The sequence below is a fragment of the Balaenoptera physalus genome (assembly GCF_965194825.1).
Source record: "Balaenoptera physalus genome assembly, chromosome: 17".
NCBI lineage: Eukaryota > Metazoa > Chordata > Mammalia > Artiodactyla > Balaenopteridae > Balaenoptera > Balaenoptera physalus.
The window spans coordinates 49,224,512-49,243,115 of record NC_138895.1 but is presented as its reverse complement, the minus strand read 5'-3'; the positions used below and the strand labels follow the sequence as shown (position 1 = coordinate 49,243,115).

Below are 18,604 nucleotides of genomic sequence, written 5' to 3'. Positions count from 1 at the left end.
CTATATATGTTGAATCAATATCATGTACCCTATGAATCTTTCACAGTACTTGCTGAGTTGAATAATGCAGTACAAATCCAGGTTATTTCAATAAAAACCAAGTCTGACAACCCTAAGGCACAAGAGCCTTACTTTACACACTACTTTCCATAAACTTCCAGATACCTTGCTTTAAAACACTTGTCTTTTACTAAAAGTCCACACAAATACTTCCATCCAAACTTGCTCAGCTTTTCCAAGCAGGTAATTGCTTCTGCAGCACCAGGGTCACGTGTCTATGGTAGCGCCTACTGCTTGGGATTGATGTTACTCAGTTTATGTCTCTCATCTGCTGGGCTGTGAGTTCCTGGAACTTGGCTGTTTTATTCACTCTTTACCCAAACAAGTGGCTAGATGCATAAGGATAGTCATAATGAAAATGTTGGTTTGTGCACATAGTTGGAGCAATCCATGCCCAGGATGATTTGTGCTGTATTTGTAGGGTACATTAAAAAAAAAAAATTCACATATTAAAAATCTTTGAATTCCCCAATAAGTTCATATCAACTCTGTGTATGAGTAAGATCAATTTCTCGACTTGACTAAGGAAACTGACTCACAAATTCAAACCCTGAATCCAAGGTTACACAGAGAAGAGGCTAAATATGCAGGTTAACTTCAGCTCTGAACAGCGGGACGTGCGCCGGAGGCCTTTTGTATTCTTTGGGCCACCGTAGCCGGATCCTCTCTCCGTTCCCTCTATTTATGCGCCTGCGCACTGGTGGAACGCCGTCCATTTCTCCAAGGACGTCGTTGTTGAGGTGAGGCTTGCGCGTTTTGCGTCCCTCGTTCAGATTCCCGTACCTGCCGCCTCCTGCTGCCTGCTGTCGGTCTACATTGGAGCTAAATCGTTACTCTGCATCTCTGGGGCGGAAAACCTCGGACCTCTCGCCCTCGTCGACCCCAGCAAGTCCTCGTTGCGGCCTTTTAGGGGAGGCGGGCCGGCGGCGCGGGTCCCACGGGGGCGGGTTTGCTCAGGGGCCTCGAGGGACCGCCGGGCTTTTGAGACAGCCGGTCCGGGCCCGGTGGCCGCTGATTTTTTACCGCCTTCAGCGTGACCTTAGTTGCGTCTTTTGACCTGTCTGGTCACAGTGTCTTCACCTACAAAAAGGGAAGGTGGTTTCTTCCTCATCCGTTCCAGAGGCTCAAGGAGCATCGTCGGCCCTTAGTGGGCGTCAGCTTTGTGGTAGCGTTTGTGATTGGAGTTGGGAAGCTGCAGGAGGGTCACCGGGCCTGTGGTAGGAGTGCAGGGGTGGGCTCCCGGCAGCCCCCTGCGCGCGCCCACGACCTTTATGCCCCTGCCCGGGCCGCGCTCGCCGAAGGTCGGGAGGCCGGCCCGCGCGCCGCGGCCTTCAGGCCCGGGTCACAAAGTGGGCCCTGCGGGACCTGCTACGGCCCCGCCCGAGTGTTAGTTCTTGACTGCGTGACCTTGAAATAGTCCCGTAACCTTCCTGCATCCCGGTTTTCTCAATAAAATGGGAAAACAGCTGTGTCACAGGCTGAAATGAGTTGGTAGTAAGCTTGTAGAGTTAATGCTAGGAATGTTTGCACTTGTGATTCCCCATCCAGAGCCGCTGCTAATCTTCCCTGTAGTTGGGTGAGGTTTTTGTCGTTCTTGTTTCCTGGTTACTACTGTTTTTCTGCGATCATCTTGTTTATTTAGGGTGGTCGTCCACCGTGTGAGAAGATGAAACCGCTAAGCCAGTAAAGACCTTAGGCTTCGGGAGAGGAGTAGGTCCACTGTCCTGCCTGTGCCTCTCTGGGTACTAAAATGCATTATGCAGAAGAGTTCTTTAGGTATCTTATGTTCTAAGAGTTGTCTTTTATTATTTTAGCTGTCAAGGAGAAAAACTACCATGGCTTCCAGTTCTTTGACAAAACCTCAGATGCGTGGCCTTCTGGCCAAGCGTCTGCGATTTCATATTGTTGGAGCATTCGTTGTCTCCTTGGGAGTTGCCGCTTTCTATAAGGTATGTATGTTTTATTTTTACTTTGTGCTCATGGTCCAAAAATGTGTTTTAAATTTGAAAATGTATTTTATTTTCATAGATAGCATATAGAGTCTTTTATTTTTTTTAAGATTTTTTTTGACGTGGGCCATTTTAAAATTCTTTATTCAACGTGTTACAATACCGCTTCTGTTTTATGTTTTGGTTTTTTGGCCACGAGGCATGTGGGATCTTAGCTCCCCAACCGGGGATCGAACCCACACCCCCTGCATTGGAAGGCAAAGTCTTAACCACTGGACCGCCAGGGAAGTCCCTAGAGTCTTTTAAAGAAATTCCCTCTTTAATGTGCTCCTTTCCTCTTACCCTTTCTCCACCCACCTAAGTGTGATGGGAAAGTATCTTATTCCCCAGGTAGCTTGTCCTCCATCTTTAAATGAAGCTGTCTTAGTTTGCTAGGGCTGCCATAACAAAATACCACAAACTGGGTGGCTTCCACAATAGAAATTTTTTTTTTTGAGGCTGAAAATCCAAGATCAGGATAGCTGTGGGGGACTTCCCCGGCAGTGCAGTGGTTGAGACTCCGTGCTTCCACTGCAGGAGGCACTGGTTCTATCCCTGGTTGGGGAAATAAGATCCTGCATGCCCTGCGCCGCGGCCAAAAAAATAGTTGGCTGTGGGGTTGATTTCTGAGGCCTCTCTCCTTGGCTTTGTATTCCTGTCTTCTCCCTCTCATCACATGGTCCTCTGTGTGTTAGCATTGTTTCTGTCTGAATTTTCTCCTCCTCTAAGGATGCTAGTCATGTTGGGTTAGGACCCACCCTAAAGACTTCATTTTAACTTAATTACCTCTTTAAGGGCCTTAATAATAGGATTCAAGATAAGTAGGATTCAAGGTGAACAAAAACTTGGTGATTTATGTTGTCTTTAGATATTGTTTCTAATAATTAAAAAAAATTAGTCCTAAATGTGATATGTTACTTTTTAGTTTGCTGTAGCTGAACCAAGAAAGAAGGCATATGCAGATTTCTACAGAAATTATGATTCCATAAAAGATTTTGAGGAGATGAGGAAGGCTGGTATCTTTCAGAGTGCAAAGTGATTTTGGAATATAAAGGTAATATGGTTATTTGAAATTACTGTTTAAAATCTTTTAACTGTGGCAATATATATAAAATATACAGTCCTATTTTTAAGTGTACAGTTCAGTATTGTCAAGTACATTTACATTGTTGTACAACCAGTCTTCAGAACTCTTTTCATCTAAGTAGTCAATTTTATCTATATACCACATTTTGTTTAATCATCTGTTAATGGACGCTTGGATTGCTTTTGGCTACTGTGAATAATGCTGCTGCTTTGTGTGCAGATATCTCTTTGATACCCTGCTTTAATACTTTTTTGAGTATATACTCAGAAGTGGAGTTGCTGAATCATATGGTAGTTCTGTTTTTAATTTTTTAAGGAACCGCCATACTATTTTATACATAGTGGCTGCACCATTTTTCATTTCACCAACTTCTGTTCACAAGGGTCGCAATTACTCCACATCCTTGTGAACACTTGTTTTCTGGTTTTTTGATAGTAGACATCCAAATGGGTGTGAGGTGTTGTTTTATTTTGGTCTTCGTTTGCATTTCCCTAGTGGTTAATGATGTTGAGCATCTTTTCCCATGCTTTTTGGCCATTTGGACATTTCTCTGGAGAAATGTCTATTCAAGTCCTTTGCCCACTTTTTTTTTTTTAATATCTTCATGATTATTTTAAATTTATTTATTTATTTATTTATGGTTGTGCTGGGTCTTCGTTTCTGTGCGAGGGCTCTCTCCAGTTGTGGTGAGCGGGGGCCACTCCTCATCACGGTGCGCGGGCCTCTCACTGTCGCGGCCTCTCTCGCTGTGGAGCACAGGCTCCAGACGCGCAGGCTCAGTAATTGTGGCTCACGGGCCTAGTCGCTCCGCGGCATGTGGGATCTTCCCAGACCAGGACTCGAACCCGCGTCCCCTGCACTGGCAGGCAGACTCTCAACCACTGCGCCACCAGGGAAGCCCCTCCTTTGCCCACTTTTAATTGGATTGTTTTTGTCGAGTTGTAGGAGTTATTTAAAACTCCCTATCAGGTATGATTTAGATATTTTCTCCCATTCTGTGGTTTGCCTTTTCAGTCTGTTAATTGTGTCCTTTGATGCACAGACATTTGAAATTTTGGTGGAGTCTAATTTATGTAATTTTTCTTTTGTTGCCTGTGCTTTTGGTGTCATGTTTAAGAAATCATTGACAAATCCAGTGTTGTAAAGTATTATATTTTCTGCGAAAGTTTTATAGTTTTATTAGCTCTTACCTTTAGGTCTTTGATCCATTTTGTTAATTTTTGGATATGATGTTAAGGGAACATGAACACAGGATGTCTTTCCATTTTTGTCTGTAATTTCAGGAGTGTTTTGTATCTTTCAGTATACAAGTCTTTTACCTCCTTGGTGAAGCTTATTCCTAAGAATTGTATTTTTTTTTAATGCTAATGTAATTGGGATTGTTTCCTTAATTTGCTTTTCTGATTATTCATTGTTAGTGTCTAGAAACACAGCTGATTTCATGTGTTGATTTTGTATCCTGCAGCTTTGCCGAGTTTATTCTAACAGTTTTTTGTGTGTGTGTGAAATCTTTTTGGGATTTCTGCATGTAAGATCAGGTCATCTGCAGAGGTAGTTTTACTTCTTCCTTTCCAATTTGGATGTCTTTTATTTCTTTTTCTTCCCTAATTGCTCTGACTAGGACTTCCAGTACTATGTTGAATAGAAGGGTTAAGAATGGGCATCCTTGTTTTTTTTTTTTTTCTGACCTTGGAGAAGCTTTTAAGTCTTTCACTATTGAGTATATTAGCTGTGGGTTTCTCATGTATCACCTTTATTATGTTGAGGTAGTTTCTTTCTGTTCTTTATTTGAATTTTTTTTAATCATGAAAAGGTATTGGATTTTTCAAATGCGTTTTCTGAATTAGTTGAGATGATCATGTGGCTTTTTTATACTTCTGTGGTATAGTTTCATATGTTGAATCATCCTTGGTCATGGTATGTAATCCTTTTAATGAGCTGTTGAATTGTTTGCTAGTATTTTTTGAAGGATATTTGCATCTGTATTTGGGATATTAGTCTGTAGTTTCTTGTGTTATATTTGTCTGACTTTGATATCAGGGTAATGCTGGTCTTATAGAATGTTTTATATTCTTAAATGAGATGGTGAGTCAGATGTGGCCACAAGAGACATGTGAGAGGTTCAGGAAAACATGGTGGGGGGCAGTCTCTCCGCCATACAGAAATGTTTAAGATGTCTTAATATAAATATATAGAAAACAAAAAATACATAGAGTGAATTTGGAAGTGTTCCCCCCCGCGCCCCCCTTCAGTTTTTTGGAAGAGCTTGAGGAGGATTGGTGTTAACTTTTTTAAGTGTTTGGTAGAATTTCCCTGTGAAGCCGTCTGATCCTGGGCTTTTCTTTGTTGGGAGGTTATTGATTGCTGATTTAATCTCCTTACTTAGTTATAAGTCTGTTAATCTGTTTCTTATTTCTTGGTAGGTTGTGTGTTTATAGGAATTATTCCATTTCATGTGGGTGATCTAATTTGGTGACATAATGTCCCTTCTTTAATTTCTGTTTTTAGTTGAGTCTTCTTTTTTCTTAGTTTGACTAAAGGTTTGTTATATTGGTTGATCTTTGCAGATAACCAGCTCTTTTGATTTTGTTGATGTATCTCTAGTGTTTTTCTGTTCACTATTTTGTTTAATCTTTATTTCCTGCTAGCTTTCGTTTATCTTGCTTTTCTTTTTCTACCTTTTTAAGGTGTAAACTTAGGTTGTTGACTTGATCTTCTTTTTAAATTTCTTTTTTCTTTATTTTTTGGCTGCATTGGGTCTTCTTTGCTGCACGTGGGCTTTCTCTATTTGTGGCGAGTGGGGGCTACTCTTCGTTGCGGTGCGCAGGCTTCTCGTTGCGGTGGCTTCTTGTTGCAGAGCACGGGCTCTAAGCGCGTGGGCTTCAGTAGTTGCAGCACACGGGCTCAGTAGTTGTGGCTCACGGGCTCTAGAGCACGGTCTCAGTAGTTGTGGTGCATGGGCTTAGTTGCTCCGTGGCATGTGGGATCTTCCCGGACCAGGGATCAAACCTGTGTCCCCTGCATTGGCAGGTGGATTCTTAACCACTGCACCACCAGGGAAGTCCTAAATTTCTTTTCTGATATCTACTTTGACCCACTGGTTGTTGGAGAGTATGTTTAATTTCAACATATTTGTGGATTTTTCTATTTTCCTTCTGGTATAAATTTCTAGTTTCGTCTCTTGTGACCAGAAAAGATACTTCATGTGACTTCAGTATTTTAAAATCTATTGTCTGGTTTTATGGCCTAACATGGAAATTAATCCATATGCACTTGAGAAAAAAAAAATGTGTATTGTCATGTTAGGTAGAATGTTCTTTTTTTTTTTTTTTTTTCTATTGAGATGATCATATGGTTTTTATTCTTCAATTTGTTAATATGGTGTATCACATTGATTGATTTGCGTATATTGAAGAATCCTTGCATCCCTGGGATAAATCCCACTTGATCGTGGTGTATGATCCTTTTAATGTGTTGTTGGATTCTGTTTGCTAGTATTTTGTTGAGGATTTTTGCATCTATATTCATCAGTGATATTGGTCTGTAATATTCTTTTTTTGTAGTGTCTTTGTCTGGTTTTGGTATCAGGGTGATGGTGGCCTCATAGAATGAGTTTGGGAGTGTTCCTTCCTCTGCAATCTTTTGGAAGAGTTTGAGAAGGATGGGTGTTAGCTCTTCTCTAAATGTTTGATAGAATTCACCTGTGAAGCCATCTGGTCCTGGACTTTTGTTGGAAGATTTTTAATCACAGTTTCAATTTCATTACTTGTGATTGGTCTGTTCATATTTTCTGTTTCTTCCTGGTTCAGTCTTGGAAGGTTATACCTTTCTAAGAATTTGTCCATTTCTTCCAGGTTGTCCATTTTATTGGCATAGAGTTGCTTGTAGTAGTCTCTTAGGATGCTTTGTATTTCTGCGGTGTCTGTTGTAACGTCTCCTTTTTCATTTCTCATTTTATTGATTTGAGTCCTCTCCCTCTTTTTCTTGATGAGTCTGGCTAATGGCTTATCAATTTTGTTTATCTTCTCAAAGAACCAACTTTTAGTTTTATTGATCTTTGCTATTGTTTTCTTTGTTTCTATTTCATTTATTTCTGCTCTGATCTTTATGATTTCTTTCCTTCTGCTAACTTTGGGTTTTGTTTGTTCTTCTTTCTCTAGTTTCTTTAGGTGTAAGGTTAGATTGTTTACTTGAGATTTTTCTTGTTTCTTTAGGTAGGCTTGTATAGCTATAAACTTCCCTCTTAGAACTGCTTTTGCTGCATCCCATAGGTTTTGGGTCGTTGTGTTTTCATTGTCATTTGTCTCTAGGTATTTTTTTATTTCCTCTTTGATTTCTTCAGTGATCTCTTGGTTATTTAGTAACGTATTGTTTAGCCTCCATGTGTTCGTCTTTTTTACGTTTTTTTCCCTGTAATTCATTTCTAACCTCATAGCGTTGTGGTCAGAAAAGATGCTTGATATGAGTTCAGTTTTCTTAAATTTACTGAGGCTTGATTTGTGACCCAAGATGTGATCTATCCTGGAGAATGTTCCGTGCGCACTTGAGAAGAACGTGTAATCTGCTGTTTTTGGATGGAATGTCCTATATATATCAATTAAATCTATCTGGTCTATTGTGTCATTTAAAGCTTCTGTTTCCTTATTTATTTTCATTTTGGATGATCTGTCCATTGGTGTAAGTGAGGTGTTAAGTCCCCCACTATTATTGTGTTACTGTCGATTTCCTCTTTTATAGCTGTTAGCAGTTGCCTTATGTATTGAGGTGCTCCTATGTTGGGTGCATATATATTTATAATTGTTATATCTTCTTCTTGGATTGATCCCTTGATCATTTTGTAGTGTCCTTCTTTGTCTCTTGTAACATTCTTTATTTTAAAGTCTATTTTATCTGATATGAGTATTGCTCCTCCAGATTTCTTTTGATTTCCATTTGCATAGAATATCTTTTTCTATCCCCTCACTTTCAGTCTGTATGGGTCCCTAGGTCTGAAGTGGGTCTCTTGTAGACAGCATATATATGGGTCTTGTTTTGTATCCATTCAGCCAGTCTATGTCTTTTGGTTGGGGCATTTAATCCATTCACGTTTAAGGTAATTATCGATATGTATGTTCCTATGACCATTTTCTTAATTGTTTTGGGTTTGTTTTTGTAGGTCCTTTTCTTCTCTTGTGTTTCCCACTTAGAGAAGTTCCTTTAGCATTTGTTGTAGAGCTGGTTTGGTGGTGCTGAATTCTCTTAGCTTTTGCTTGTCTGTAAAGCTTTTGATTTCTCCATCAAATCTAAATGAGATCCTTGCCGGGTAGAGTAATCTTGGTTGTAGGTTCTTCCCTTTCATCACTTTAAGTATATCATGCCACTCCCTTCTGGCTTGCAGAGTTTCTGCTGAGAAATCAGCTGTTAACCTTATGGGAGTTCCCTTGTATGTTATTTGTCGTTTTTCCTTTGCTGCTTTCAATAATTTTTCTTTGTCTTCAATTTTTGCCACTTTGATTACTATGTGTCTTGGCGTGTTTCTCTTTGGGTTTATTCTGTATGGGACTCTCTGCGCTTCCTGGACTTGGGTGGCTATTTCCTTTCCCATGTTAGGGAAGTTTTCGACTATAATCTCTTCAAATATTTTCTCTGGTCCTTTCTCTCTCTCTTCTCCTTCTGGGACCCCTATAATGCGAATGTTGTTGCGTTTAATGTTGTCCCAGAGGTCTCTTAGGCTGTCTTCATTTCTTTTCATTCTTTTTTCTTTAGTCTGTTCTGCAGCAGTGACTTCCACCATTCTGTCTTCCAGGTCACTTATCCGCTCTTCTGCCTCAGTTATTCTGCTATTGATTCCTTCTAGTGTAGTTTTCATTTCAGTTATTGTATTGGTCATCTCTGTTTGTTCTTTAATTCTTCTAGGTCTTTGTTAAACATTTCTTGCATCTTCTCGATCTTTGCCTCCATTCTTATTCCGAGGTCCTGGATCATCTTCACTATCATTATTCTGAATTCTTTTTCTGAAAGGTTGCCTATCTCCACTTCATTTAGTTGTTTTTCTGGAGTTTTATCTTGTTCCTTCATCTGGTACATAGCCCTCTGCCTTTTCATCTTCTCTATCTTTCTGTAACTGTGGTTTTTGGTCCACAGGCTGCAGCATTGTAGTTTTTCTTGCTTCTGCTGTCTGCGCTCTGGTGGTTGAGGCTATCTAAGAGGCTCGATGGGAGGCTCTGGTGGTGGGTAGAGCTGACTGTTGCTGTCAGGTAGAATGTTCTGTATTTGTCTCTTAGATCTGATTGGTCTGTAGTGTTCAAGTCCACTTATTTTCTTAATGATCTTCTGTCTGGTTCTTATAGCCATTATTGAAAGTATTTTAAGTCACCCACTATTACTGTAGAGCTATTTCTCCCTTCAATTCTGTTAGCATTTGCTTCATATTTGCTTCATATATTTCAAAGCTCTGATGTTTGGTGCATATATATTGATATTTATAATCTGTCTTCTTGGTGAGTTGACCCTTCTATCATTATATAATGTCCTTTGTCTTTGTAACATTTTTTGACTTAAAGTCTGTTTTGTCTGCTATTGGTATAGCTACTCTTGCTCTCTTGATTGCTGTTTGTATGGAATCTTTTTCCATCCTTAGCTTTTAAACTATGTGTGTCCTTGGATCTAAAGTGAATCTCTTGTAGACAGCTCATAGTTGGACCTTGTTTTGTATCCATTCCTCAGATCTATGACTTTTGGGGAGTTTAAACCAACCTATTGTTATAATCTATTTTGAATTGGTAACAACTTATTTCAATCACATAGAAAGTTCTCTTTTACAACTCTGCTCCCCTACTTTGTTACTAATGCCACAAATTGTATTTTTAGATATTGTGTACCCATTAACATAGATTTTTTTTTTTAGAGCTTTTGTCTCTAAATCCTACAAAATTAAAAGTGGGGATATGAAACAGTTACAACACTGGCTTTTATATTTATTCATATATTTGCCTTTGCCAGTGAACTTTATATTTCCACATGGCTTTTGAGTTACTGCCTAGTGTAATATTTTTATTAATTTATTTATTATTTAATTTTGGCTGTGTTGGGTCTTTGTTGCTGCGCATGTGCTTTCTGTAGTGGCAGTGAGTGGGGGCTACTCTTCGTGTTGCAGTGTGCGGGCTTCTCACTGCAGTGGCTTCTCTTGTTGCGGAGCGTGGGCTCTAGGCACACGGGCTTCAGTACTTGTGGCTTGCGGGCTCTAGAGTGCAGGCTCAGTAGTTGTGGTGCACGGGCTTAGTTGCTCCGCAGCATGTGGGATCTTCCCGGACCAGGGATCCAACTCGTGTCCCCTGCATTGGCAGGCGGATTCTTAACCACTGCGCCACCAGGGAAGTCCCTGTCTAGTGTAATTTTGTTTCAACTTGAAGAACTCTCATTGCAGATCTAGTAGTAATGAATTCCTTATCTTTTAGTTTTTTTTAAAATCTAGGAATGTCTTAATTTTCTTCCTGATTTTTGAAGGACATTTTTGCTGGTTATAGTATTCTTGGTTGGTAATTTTTGTGTGTGTGTGTGAGCACTTTGTATTTACCATCTGACATCCTTGTGACCTGCAGGGTTTCTCCTGAGAAATCCACTGATAATCTTACAGAGGCTCCCTTGTAGGCGATGAATCATTTTTTTCTTGGTGCTTCCAAGATCCATTGTCTTTGGTTTTTGACAGTTGGATTATAATGTGTCTTCGTGTTGGGTCTCTTTGGGTTCATCTTACTTCCTGTAACATCTTGTATTTATATATCCATTTCTTTCCTCAAATTTGGGAAGGTTTTGGCCGTTATTTCTTCAAATAAACTCTCTACCCCTTCTCGCACTTCCAGAATACACACATTGGTCTTTTTGGTGGTGTCTTATAAGTCACTTAAACTCTGTCACCATTCTCATCAGTGCTCTGAGATAAAGATAGAAGCAGTCCCTTGGGAAGCCCTCAAATAAGCCAGAACATTGCATGCAGGGTCTTCTCTTTTCCTTCTGCCCTGAAGGAGGAGTCAGGAATTGGTCACTTTCCTCCTGACCACACTGCTGCATTGAGGAGGGGGTGGGGCAAGGGTGAGAAAAAAGTGCACGACATTTCCTGCCATTTTGAGTGCAGCTTTTTCATATTTAGGTGTTTGCTTGGTTGTTGCAGCTTAATTGATTTCTGCAGTTCTCACAAACACACTTTGGTCCGTGTGTTGTTGCGTTTTCTCTTCGGGAGTAGGGGTATGGAGCTTTGTTATTGCACCATCTTGCTGACATGAAGTTGATTTTATGTTCAGAATCATTTTGCATGTTGTGCTATTACTGCTAGATTGGCATCAGGAAAATCACATTTTTAGAAGTGCTTTAAAAAACAAGTTTTTGACAGTTATTTTTGGTTTGTTAGTTTGTTATTTTTAGTTTGTTATTTGGATGTCCATAGGTGACTTGGTGGCTTTCCAGAGATTCTGGTTTGGGTGGTTAAGGTCTACTGCCTTATGGACAGTGTGATTAAGGTTCTGTGTCTAGAAGAGGACTGGCTTGTGTGCTGATGAAAGGTCATCTGTTAAATTGATTTGAAAGCATGTGTCCAGTACCTGGTGAAACTATTTGTACTGTGGAATCTTGTAATTCATGTGTTTAACTTCATTCAAGCTCAACAAAATAGTAAGGTAGAACAATTCAAGTAGAGTTAAAGATCCTGTCTACCACCCCAGTGTGAGTTTGCTGTGACAAGGGGAATGTGAATGTGCTATTTTTTTTTCAGGCAGACTGTTCCTGAAGGAGCATTCCAACTGCCATATGTATGTATGGGTGAGAGTGTGTGTGTGTGTGTGTGTGATCTTTCCCAAGATCTGGGGTGTGGGGGAGACCTGCTGTACTGGACTCAGGTCAGTTTTCTAAAAGATTCAAGGATAATTTTGACTATGAATAACTTTTGCTTAATATAAGATTCAATTCTGTTACATTCCATTTCTGTAGTTGTTTATGTTTAATATAAAGGTGGTATCTGAGTCACAGATAGATACCACAGTTTAATGCCACAGTTTAATATATATAATAGTAGAAAAATAACTTTATTCCCAGTGGTTGGAAAATTGATAAGGAATTTATGACATTCATATCATGGACTATTATGTCCCTTAGAATTGGTAATCACAGAGTAACAGAAATTAGTAGAATAGAAAACTAAGAATGTATTTTGTAAAGGGTGATCTATGTTAAAGAGTGCACAGAAAAAAAGGCTGAAGGTAAAAAGATCAAGAAAATATTAGTGGTTGTGTGTGGAATCTTAACATTGCTGTTTTCTTGTACCTTTGAAATTTTCAAAACTTCCACAGTGGGTATGCATTTCATAATCAGATGTTAACAGGCTGATTTTTTAAAATATATTTTTTTTACCTTTTACTTACAAGAAGTTGATTGTTTAAAAAACAATAAGAAAAAGAGGAACAGATTTGGAGATAGGAATAGAAATGTTGTTTAGAACGGATGGGCTACTGGTTTTTAAGAACAGTATGGGTATGAGAAGGGAACAGAGGGGGGTGGACTTGAAGAAAAAAAGCAGAATTTGGTAAGTGAAAGCAAAAACCCCAAAGTAAGGTGTGAATGTCCCAAGTGGAAAAGAGGCTGGTCAGGGAGGTTAGGGAGCCTGGGGGAGAATGGACCTGGAGCCCAGGCAGCCTGAACAGGGCTGCTCCTGGGCTAAGGGTGAGTGATCAAAGTGTGGCTTCCACTGGTAGCAGTAGCCCTCAGGGGATCTCCAGGGTGGTGAGGTATTAAGAGAATGATTGTCATTAACTTGGCCACTCTGTTTTTCTCCACAGAATTTCTTTGGGTTGAGTTCCATGGAAGTTTGTCACTTACCTGTGTTCCTGAACTATGAACTACTAATATCTGGGCTAAGGAATAGTTTCTCATGATAAATAAATGATTAACAAATACTGTGGACACTAAATTTTTGTGCAGTTACTCTTGCTGATACATACAGTTCAGGGTACTTGCATTAGAATTGGTCATGTCATTGGAATTAAATTAGAACTTAACTTATTGAAATCAAGTTATCATCGTAAGATTCATAATTTTTTAAAATTTTCATTGTTTTAGGACATTTTTGATTCCTCTCACATTTTGTCCATTTCACTGAGGTAACTGCCTGGGCCATGGGTTTAAGGGGTCTGCATGAGCCTACATGACTACGATACTGTGGGCTCTTAAAAGGAACAGAGACTTGCCTTTCCAATAAAACGTCTTTGGACTTCATTGTCACTGGATTGCCCTACCAGATCCAACCACTGGACAGATGTAATAGTAGGTAATTAAAATTTAAGGTTCTTTACTCAGTATTACTTTATTGAAGACCTAACTGTACAATATGGAATATACATCTAGTCTAGAAAAAGTTGTGTTATTTAATTGGAATTGCGATTGAGTAATGTCTGCTAATTTAGAGTGTGGTAATAACATTTTTTCAGGGAGGTCTTAGGACCTTTCTCCCCTTTAATAATTGTGGTTTTGTTGTGATAAAAGTGATACTACAGAGAGCTTTAAGAATTAAGTGTATTTTAGCCACAGCTAATTTAATCACCAGTTCTTTTATTATGTTAACAAAAATTTTCTTTTTAACTCGTGCAAAATTCCTGAGTTCCAATGATGTAAACTGTAATAAACCCAAGTATGAGTGAAAAGCTGCATTTTAAGAACCCACATTTATGTGTTATCAGTAATTCCAGGATTCCTTTTATTTTAAACAATTTCATATAACAATTCTTAAAGTAGTATGCAAAATTACCATACGACTTAATACATATTTACAGTCTTAAAAATAGTTACTCTTGAGGTTGACAAAACTTTCCTAAATGAGTATGATTACAGCAAAGTAATGGTGGAACCATTTTTTCTATATTCAGCCTGAATTTCCATTAACAGCAAACAACTATGCAGTGACCTCTTACGCCCAATAACATGTGAGGCTTAAGTTTAAAGAAAGTTAAAGTGGGCATTTGAAATTGAATTTTCTTAGCATCTCACAATTGTAGGTATCAGGTTGTAGGCCCAAGTTTGGATGTAATGAGTAAAAATGTGTTTTAATTGGAGTATCAAATTTTAACTGAATATTAAAGGTGGTACCTGGTGACCCAGCATCTTAAGCCAAATCCATCTTTAAATACAAAAGAATGTCAGATACTGGGAATATCTTTATGCTTGTGATCAAGCCAAGTCAGCAAAATAAACTATTGTTCAGGTTAATGTTCGGGATCTTGAGTCAGCCAATGCATCAGGGTGAGTCCTTCCATAAGAATATCCAGTAGTGGGAGTTCCCCAGTAGTGTTTTGCTTATGGAACCAAAGAAACTCACCTGAGCACCTGGGGTCTGTTTTTATCAGTAGATAAAAGATTCTCTAAGCTTGCCTAGTAAAACAAACTAGAAAAACATTTTTTCCAAAAATGTACCTGGACAGTCATCAGAATGTTTTGTAAATTTCCATAAAGGTTTAGGAATGTACATGGCAGCTTTCACTTAAAGAAACAGCATCACATTTTTAAGTAACAAATTTATTAACAAGTTAAACAGTAAGCTCCTAAGCATTTTATTTCATATAAAGAATCTGAACCTCTGCAGACGAGGGTATTTATTAGGCAGTTGTCTCAGCCTAAAAACAGATGCAACTGGGGATGAAGTTTTAATCTGTTTCCAAGGCCTGACCATGTTTTGTGTTGGAGTTAACAGAGCCTAATTATAGTCGAAATTTTAGCAAACAGCAGAAAGGAATATTTTCTGCACATGATAAGATTAATAATAGGATTCTGTTCATTGTCCCCAAATGGGAAAGGAATAGGTTTTTTAATCAATCATCAGTCACTCAATTTTGAAGTATCTTAGTTTTGGGAAAAAGGAAGAACCTGAATTAGTTTTGGAAGAGGCTAGAAAATTACTATAACAATTATAGAACAGTGGGTTTTGTCCACATTAGATGTTGTTAGAACTCATTAGGTTTCTTTTTCAGAAATAAATTGCACAAGCAGGAATCCAACACCTCAGAGGGGACTCAAGGGAACCCTTTCCTCAGGGCTTTATTTTTCACCATGGTAAATTTACTGATGAAGACTTGGGCAAAGTGTGGATCAACCATATAATGGTATGTTTTCACAGTGGAAGGGAGAGGTTCCACAGTCACCACAGGGCATAGTGTCTGCATGGAAGAGCAGCTGGGGGCCAGGTGACAAGATGTCTTTGTGATATAGTCCACAAGTCTGTTATACTGTTGCTCTGACAGTCTCTCTCGAACTCCATCCACCTGGGATCCAAAAAAAGATTTTTTAAGTTGCCAAACGCTCATAAGGAGACTTCCATAACAAAATCATTCCTTTTCTTGCCTTGATACATTGGATGTTGTGCCTTTTAGGTTATCTAATAAAGCCACCGAATAAGCATTTGGTGTTGTGTAAAACTCCCATGTTTGAAGTTGACGATTTCAGAATATTTTACTCATTAACGAACTCTCAAAACATCTGTCACTGGCTCTTTACTAACTAGCCTAGTCCAGGAACAAAGGAGAAAAGTGTCTTTCCTCTGCTTGAATCTAATCAACATTAAACCCTGAGATAAAAGCTCTGTTTGCTTGTCTCTGCAAACCTCTCCAGACAGAACCTCTTTACCTCTTTCAAACCCAGTGGCTTTGGACGGAGCATTAGAAAAACAAATACCTTTTGAACTGTAACATTTTCTGCTTTTATAAATACTAGGATTTAAAGCCAGAGAAAATAAAAAAACTGGGCAGAGGAAGGGGAAATTTTTATGGAAAAGAGGGAGGATGCAAAGTACATTTATGGTTCATAAAAGTCTGGCTCATCTTCAGTGGAACTCAAGTAGGAGAACTGAGATATACTACCTAAGTTCTTAAGAGAGATTCTCTGAGAAAGTACCCATCAAAGGCAAGTGGAGCTATAAATTCCTCCCATCCTGAAATTCTGTATCTACTGTGTAAATCAAGTGGAGTGGGAAGTCTCCTGTGTAAGCCACTGACCTGTGGGGATCAGGTAGCCACTGACCTTTCAGTGGTCTTTACCTACCAAATGTTGGGAAGACTACTCTGGAAGAATTATAAACATTTTAATGAGGGCTTTTTAGGTTTTGAAATAGTAGTAAAGAATTTATATATTTCTGTGTAGGGCACAGAGACGATGCAGCCAAGGGTGTCTTAAAAGCTGCAGAAAGCCAGTGGGATGGTAGAGAGGGAGGTCTGCCTGCCAGAGAAATAAGGAATAAGTAGGGCATCCTTTAGAGTTCCGTCTCATATTTTTAAGCTTGGGAAAGAAAATAAAGGCCCCCAAAGATTCACTGACAGATGAAAGCTGTGCACCACCAGGCAAAAGCCAGAGCTCTGATGATATCATTTGATGGGGTCAGGATTCAGCTGGAAAGCTCTGAATACACAAGAGTCTTAATTGCTCCTCCTGAACAGCAGCACAGGAAAACCCGTGTTGTGAAAGGAACATGGCCAAGGAATAAATTGACCTCCTGACTCATTGTGAGCCTCTCATAAGGGATTTCAGTAATGTGCCAGGCATATTAAGCAATTATTACCCTAAAAATGGCTGCATTTAACTAAGAAAAGCAAATGCTGGTTTTTAAAAAAATCCTGCCATATTTGAATATACCGAATGATGTCATCTACAAATTAATTCCTTCCAAAATTCAAAGGAGCTGTGTTTCCTAGCATCTAGAGCAAAAATCCCAGAAAAGCCATTTCATGTAAAGATTTTAAAATACTGTTCTTTAGTTTTCACTGGAAGATAATGGGTAGGCTTCCCAGCCCAGCTTCACATCTGTGGATTAGGTTAGGCATGGCCACTGAGGAAAATGTATGGTCAGACAGCACCGCTGAGTGACTCCCCTACTCCCATTTTGAAAATACACTGGATTATAGTGCTATTAAGGAAGGGTCTACTATCTCTCAAAAAAAAGACCATTTTGTTCTGCAGCTTGGGTCTCCATCGGGGTGAGGGAGGAGGTTAGGGTGTGAACACAGGATTAATCGGGCAGTTACTTTTTGTTAATAAGGAGTTGGGGTTTAGAGGTAAAGGAAACAGTGAGAAAGTGCAGTTTGGAGGCTGAAAGCATGCTTGGTATCTACCGGTTTGCCCAGGTCTGCCCAGTGCCGGGTGCTGCTGTGTAAGCTCAGTAGCTGCCCTGCAGTATTCCTGCCCTCAGTCATCTCTTCCTGCCTCTGTTTCAGCCACCCCTTCACCCCAACCCTGTTATCACTGAACACCAATGGAAAACGAGTGGTGAGCATGGCGTCCAGAGTGTTTGTTAGTGCTTCTGCCTCTAACTCACTGATCCCATGGTCTCAATTAGCCTTGGCAACTTCTGGCGGGGGGGGGAAGGGGTGACTCCACCTGTCATCTCAGTAACCCCTGGAGAAACTGAGGTCTGTTCCCCTCCAGCTGTAATTCCCCACAGTACCCCCTCTTCAAGCAGAAAAGCCAAAGAGAAGGATCACAGTTGAAGACAGTTTAACAGCTAAAGATGATTCTCTAGTCTCAATAGTTTAAGAAAGATCTGAAATATTTCCCAAGCAACTAAGGAATAACAATGGTCACAGATATTCCTCAGGGCTTTGGGAGCTTCTCGTTAAGGACCAAGGACTTGAAGATAATGATACTATCGCCTGCCAAGGCCTGTAGCCAGAACACTGCTGCTTTATTGTCATCTGGATCAGAAGATTTTGGCAGATCTAATAAAGTCAGGCTGGACATCTGACCTCTGTTTATTCCCAGAAAGTCATCAACTCGAACCAGCAATGTAGTCTTAGTGCCAAGCCCCAGCTTAAAGCCTGACTGATTACGATCCAAGAAACTAGAGAAATCTCAGGGTTGTTGTGGTTGGCTGCCTTCCATCTTCTCAAATAATTTTACGCAAACAGTGGTGTGAGGGAGACGCAGGCTCCCATACCAGGAAGAAAATAATGAAAGAAGGAATCAGGCAGGACCTGCTGGAGGCAGGTTTGCTGTCCTCTTCCTGGGGCTACTCAGACCCTAACTTAGGACCAGCAGGCTACTACACCTTGCCTCTGATCCATCCCCATCAAGCTGTGTGGGAAAAGATGTCTGTCTCTGAGGTCAACTCTCAGGGCCCCATGGATCAGGCAGTCAGCAGGGAGGGCAGGGGCAGAGCAGTTTTGCAGTGGGTGCACCTGCTCACCCTGGGCTGCACTGCTGCTCACCTCTGACCCCTGACACCCAGAATGCCCCACCTGAACATCCATTCTACATCAGCTTATGTGGAGCCGGGAGCCAGCAGCCAGCACATCTCAGGAGCTGTGTGGCCAGGGAGCTGCCCCAAGAGCCTGAGCAGCATCCCCAGGAGGTACCCTGTGGTACTTCGGGGATGGGAAACCGTCCTATTGGAAAGGGAGCACAGAGCCACACAAAATATAGGGCAGGGGATGGGAGAGAGTTGACAAAATTTTGACCCTGAACTCTC

At 40.1% G+C, this 18,604-nt stretch overlaps 2 protein-coding genes across 14 annotated transcripts in view; one reads left to right on the top strand and one right to left on the bottom strand.

Moving 5' to 3' along the window:
* Positions 1–695: 695 nt before the first annotated feature.
* Positions 696–13,058, top strand: COX6C (cytochrome c oxidase subunit 6C). 3 transcript variants are annotated; one of them, XR_014255352.1, is made up of 5 exons: positions 696–800; positions 1,875–2,009; positions 2,974–3,102; positions 11,882–11,918; positions 12,942–13,058. XR_014255352.1 is itself a non-coding variant. In XM_082432798.1 (4 exons), the coding sequence occupies exons 2-3, from the start codon at positions 1,896–1,898 to the stop codon at positions 3,085–3,087; spliced, it is 228 nt and encodes a 75-aa protein (XP_082288924.1). In that variant the 5' UTR covers positions 696–800; positions 1,875–1,895; the 3' UTR covers positions 3,088–3,102; positions 12,942–13,058. The 3 variants fall into 3 exon arrangements, 2 of the variants coding, with proteins under 2 accessions (XP_082288924.1, XP_082288925.1); XM_082432798.1 differs by lacking the exon at positions 11,882–11,918; XM_082432799.1 differs by lacking the exons at positions 696–800; positions 11,882–11,918 and adding an exon at positions 812–945.
* A 155-nt stretch (positions 13,059–13,213) lies between these two features.
* Positions 13,214–18,604, bottom strand: part of VPS13B (vacuolar protein sorting 13 homolog B) — a 763,196-nt gene continuing 757,805 nt past the window's right edge. For all 11 annotated transcript variants that reach the window (XM_082432674.1, XM_082432665.1, XM_082432664.1 and 8 more), the window contains one exon: positions 13,214–15,413. In XM_082432674.1, the coding sequence (XP_082288800.1) occupies positions 15,165–15,413 (249 nt within the window). In that variant the 3' untranslated portion in view covers positions 13,214–15,164. The remainder of the gene's footprint in view (positions 15,414–18,604) is intronic.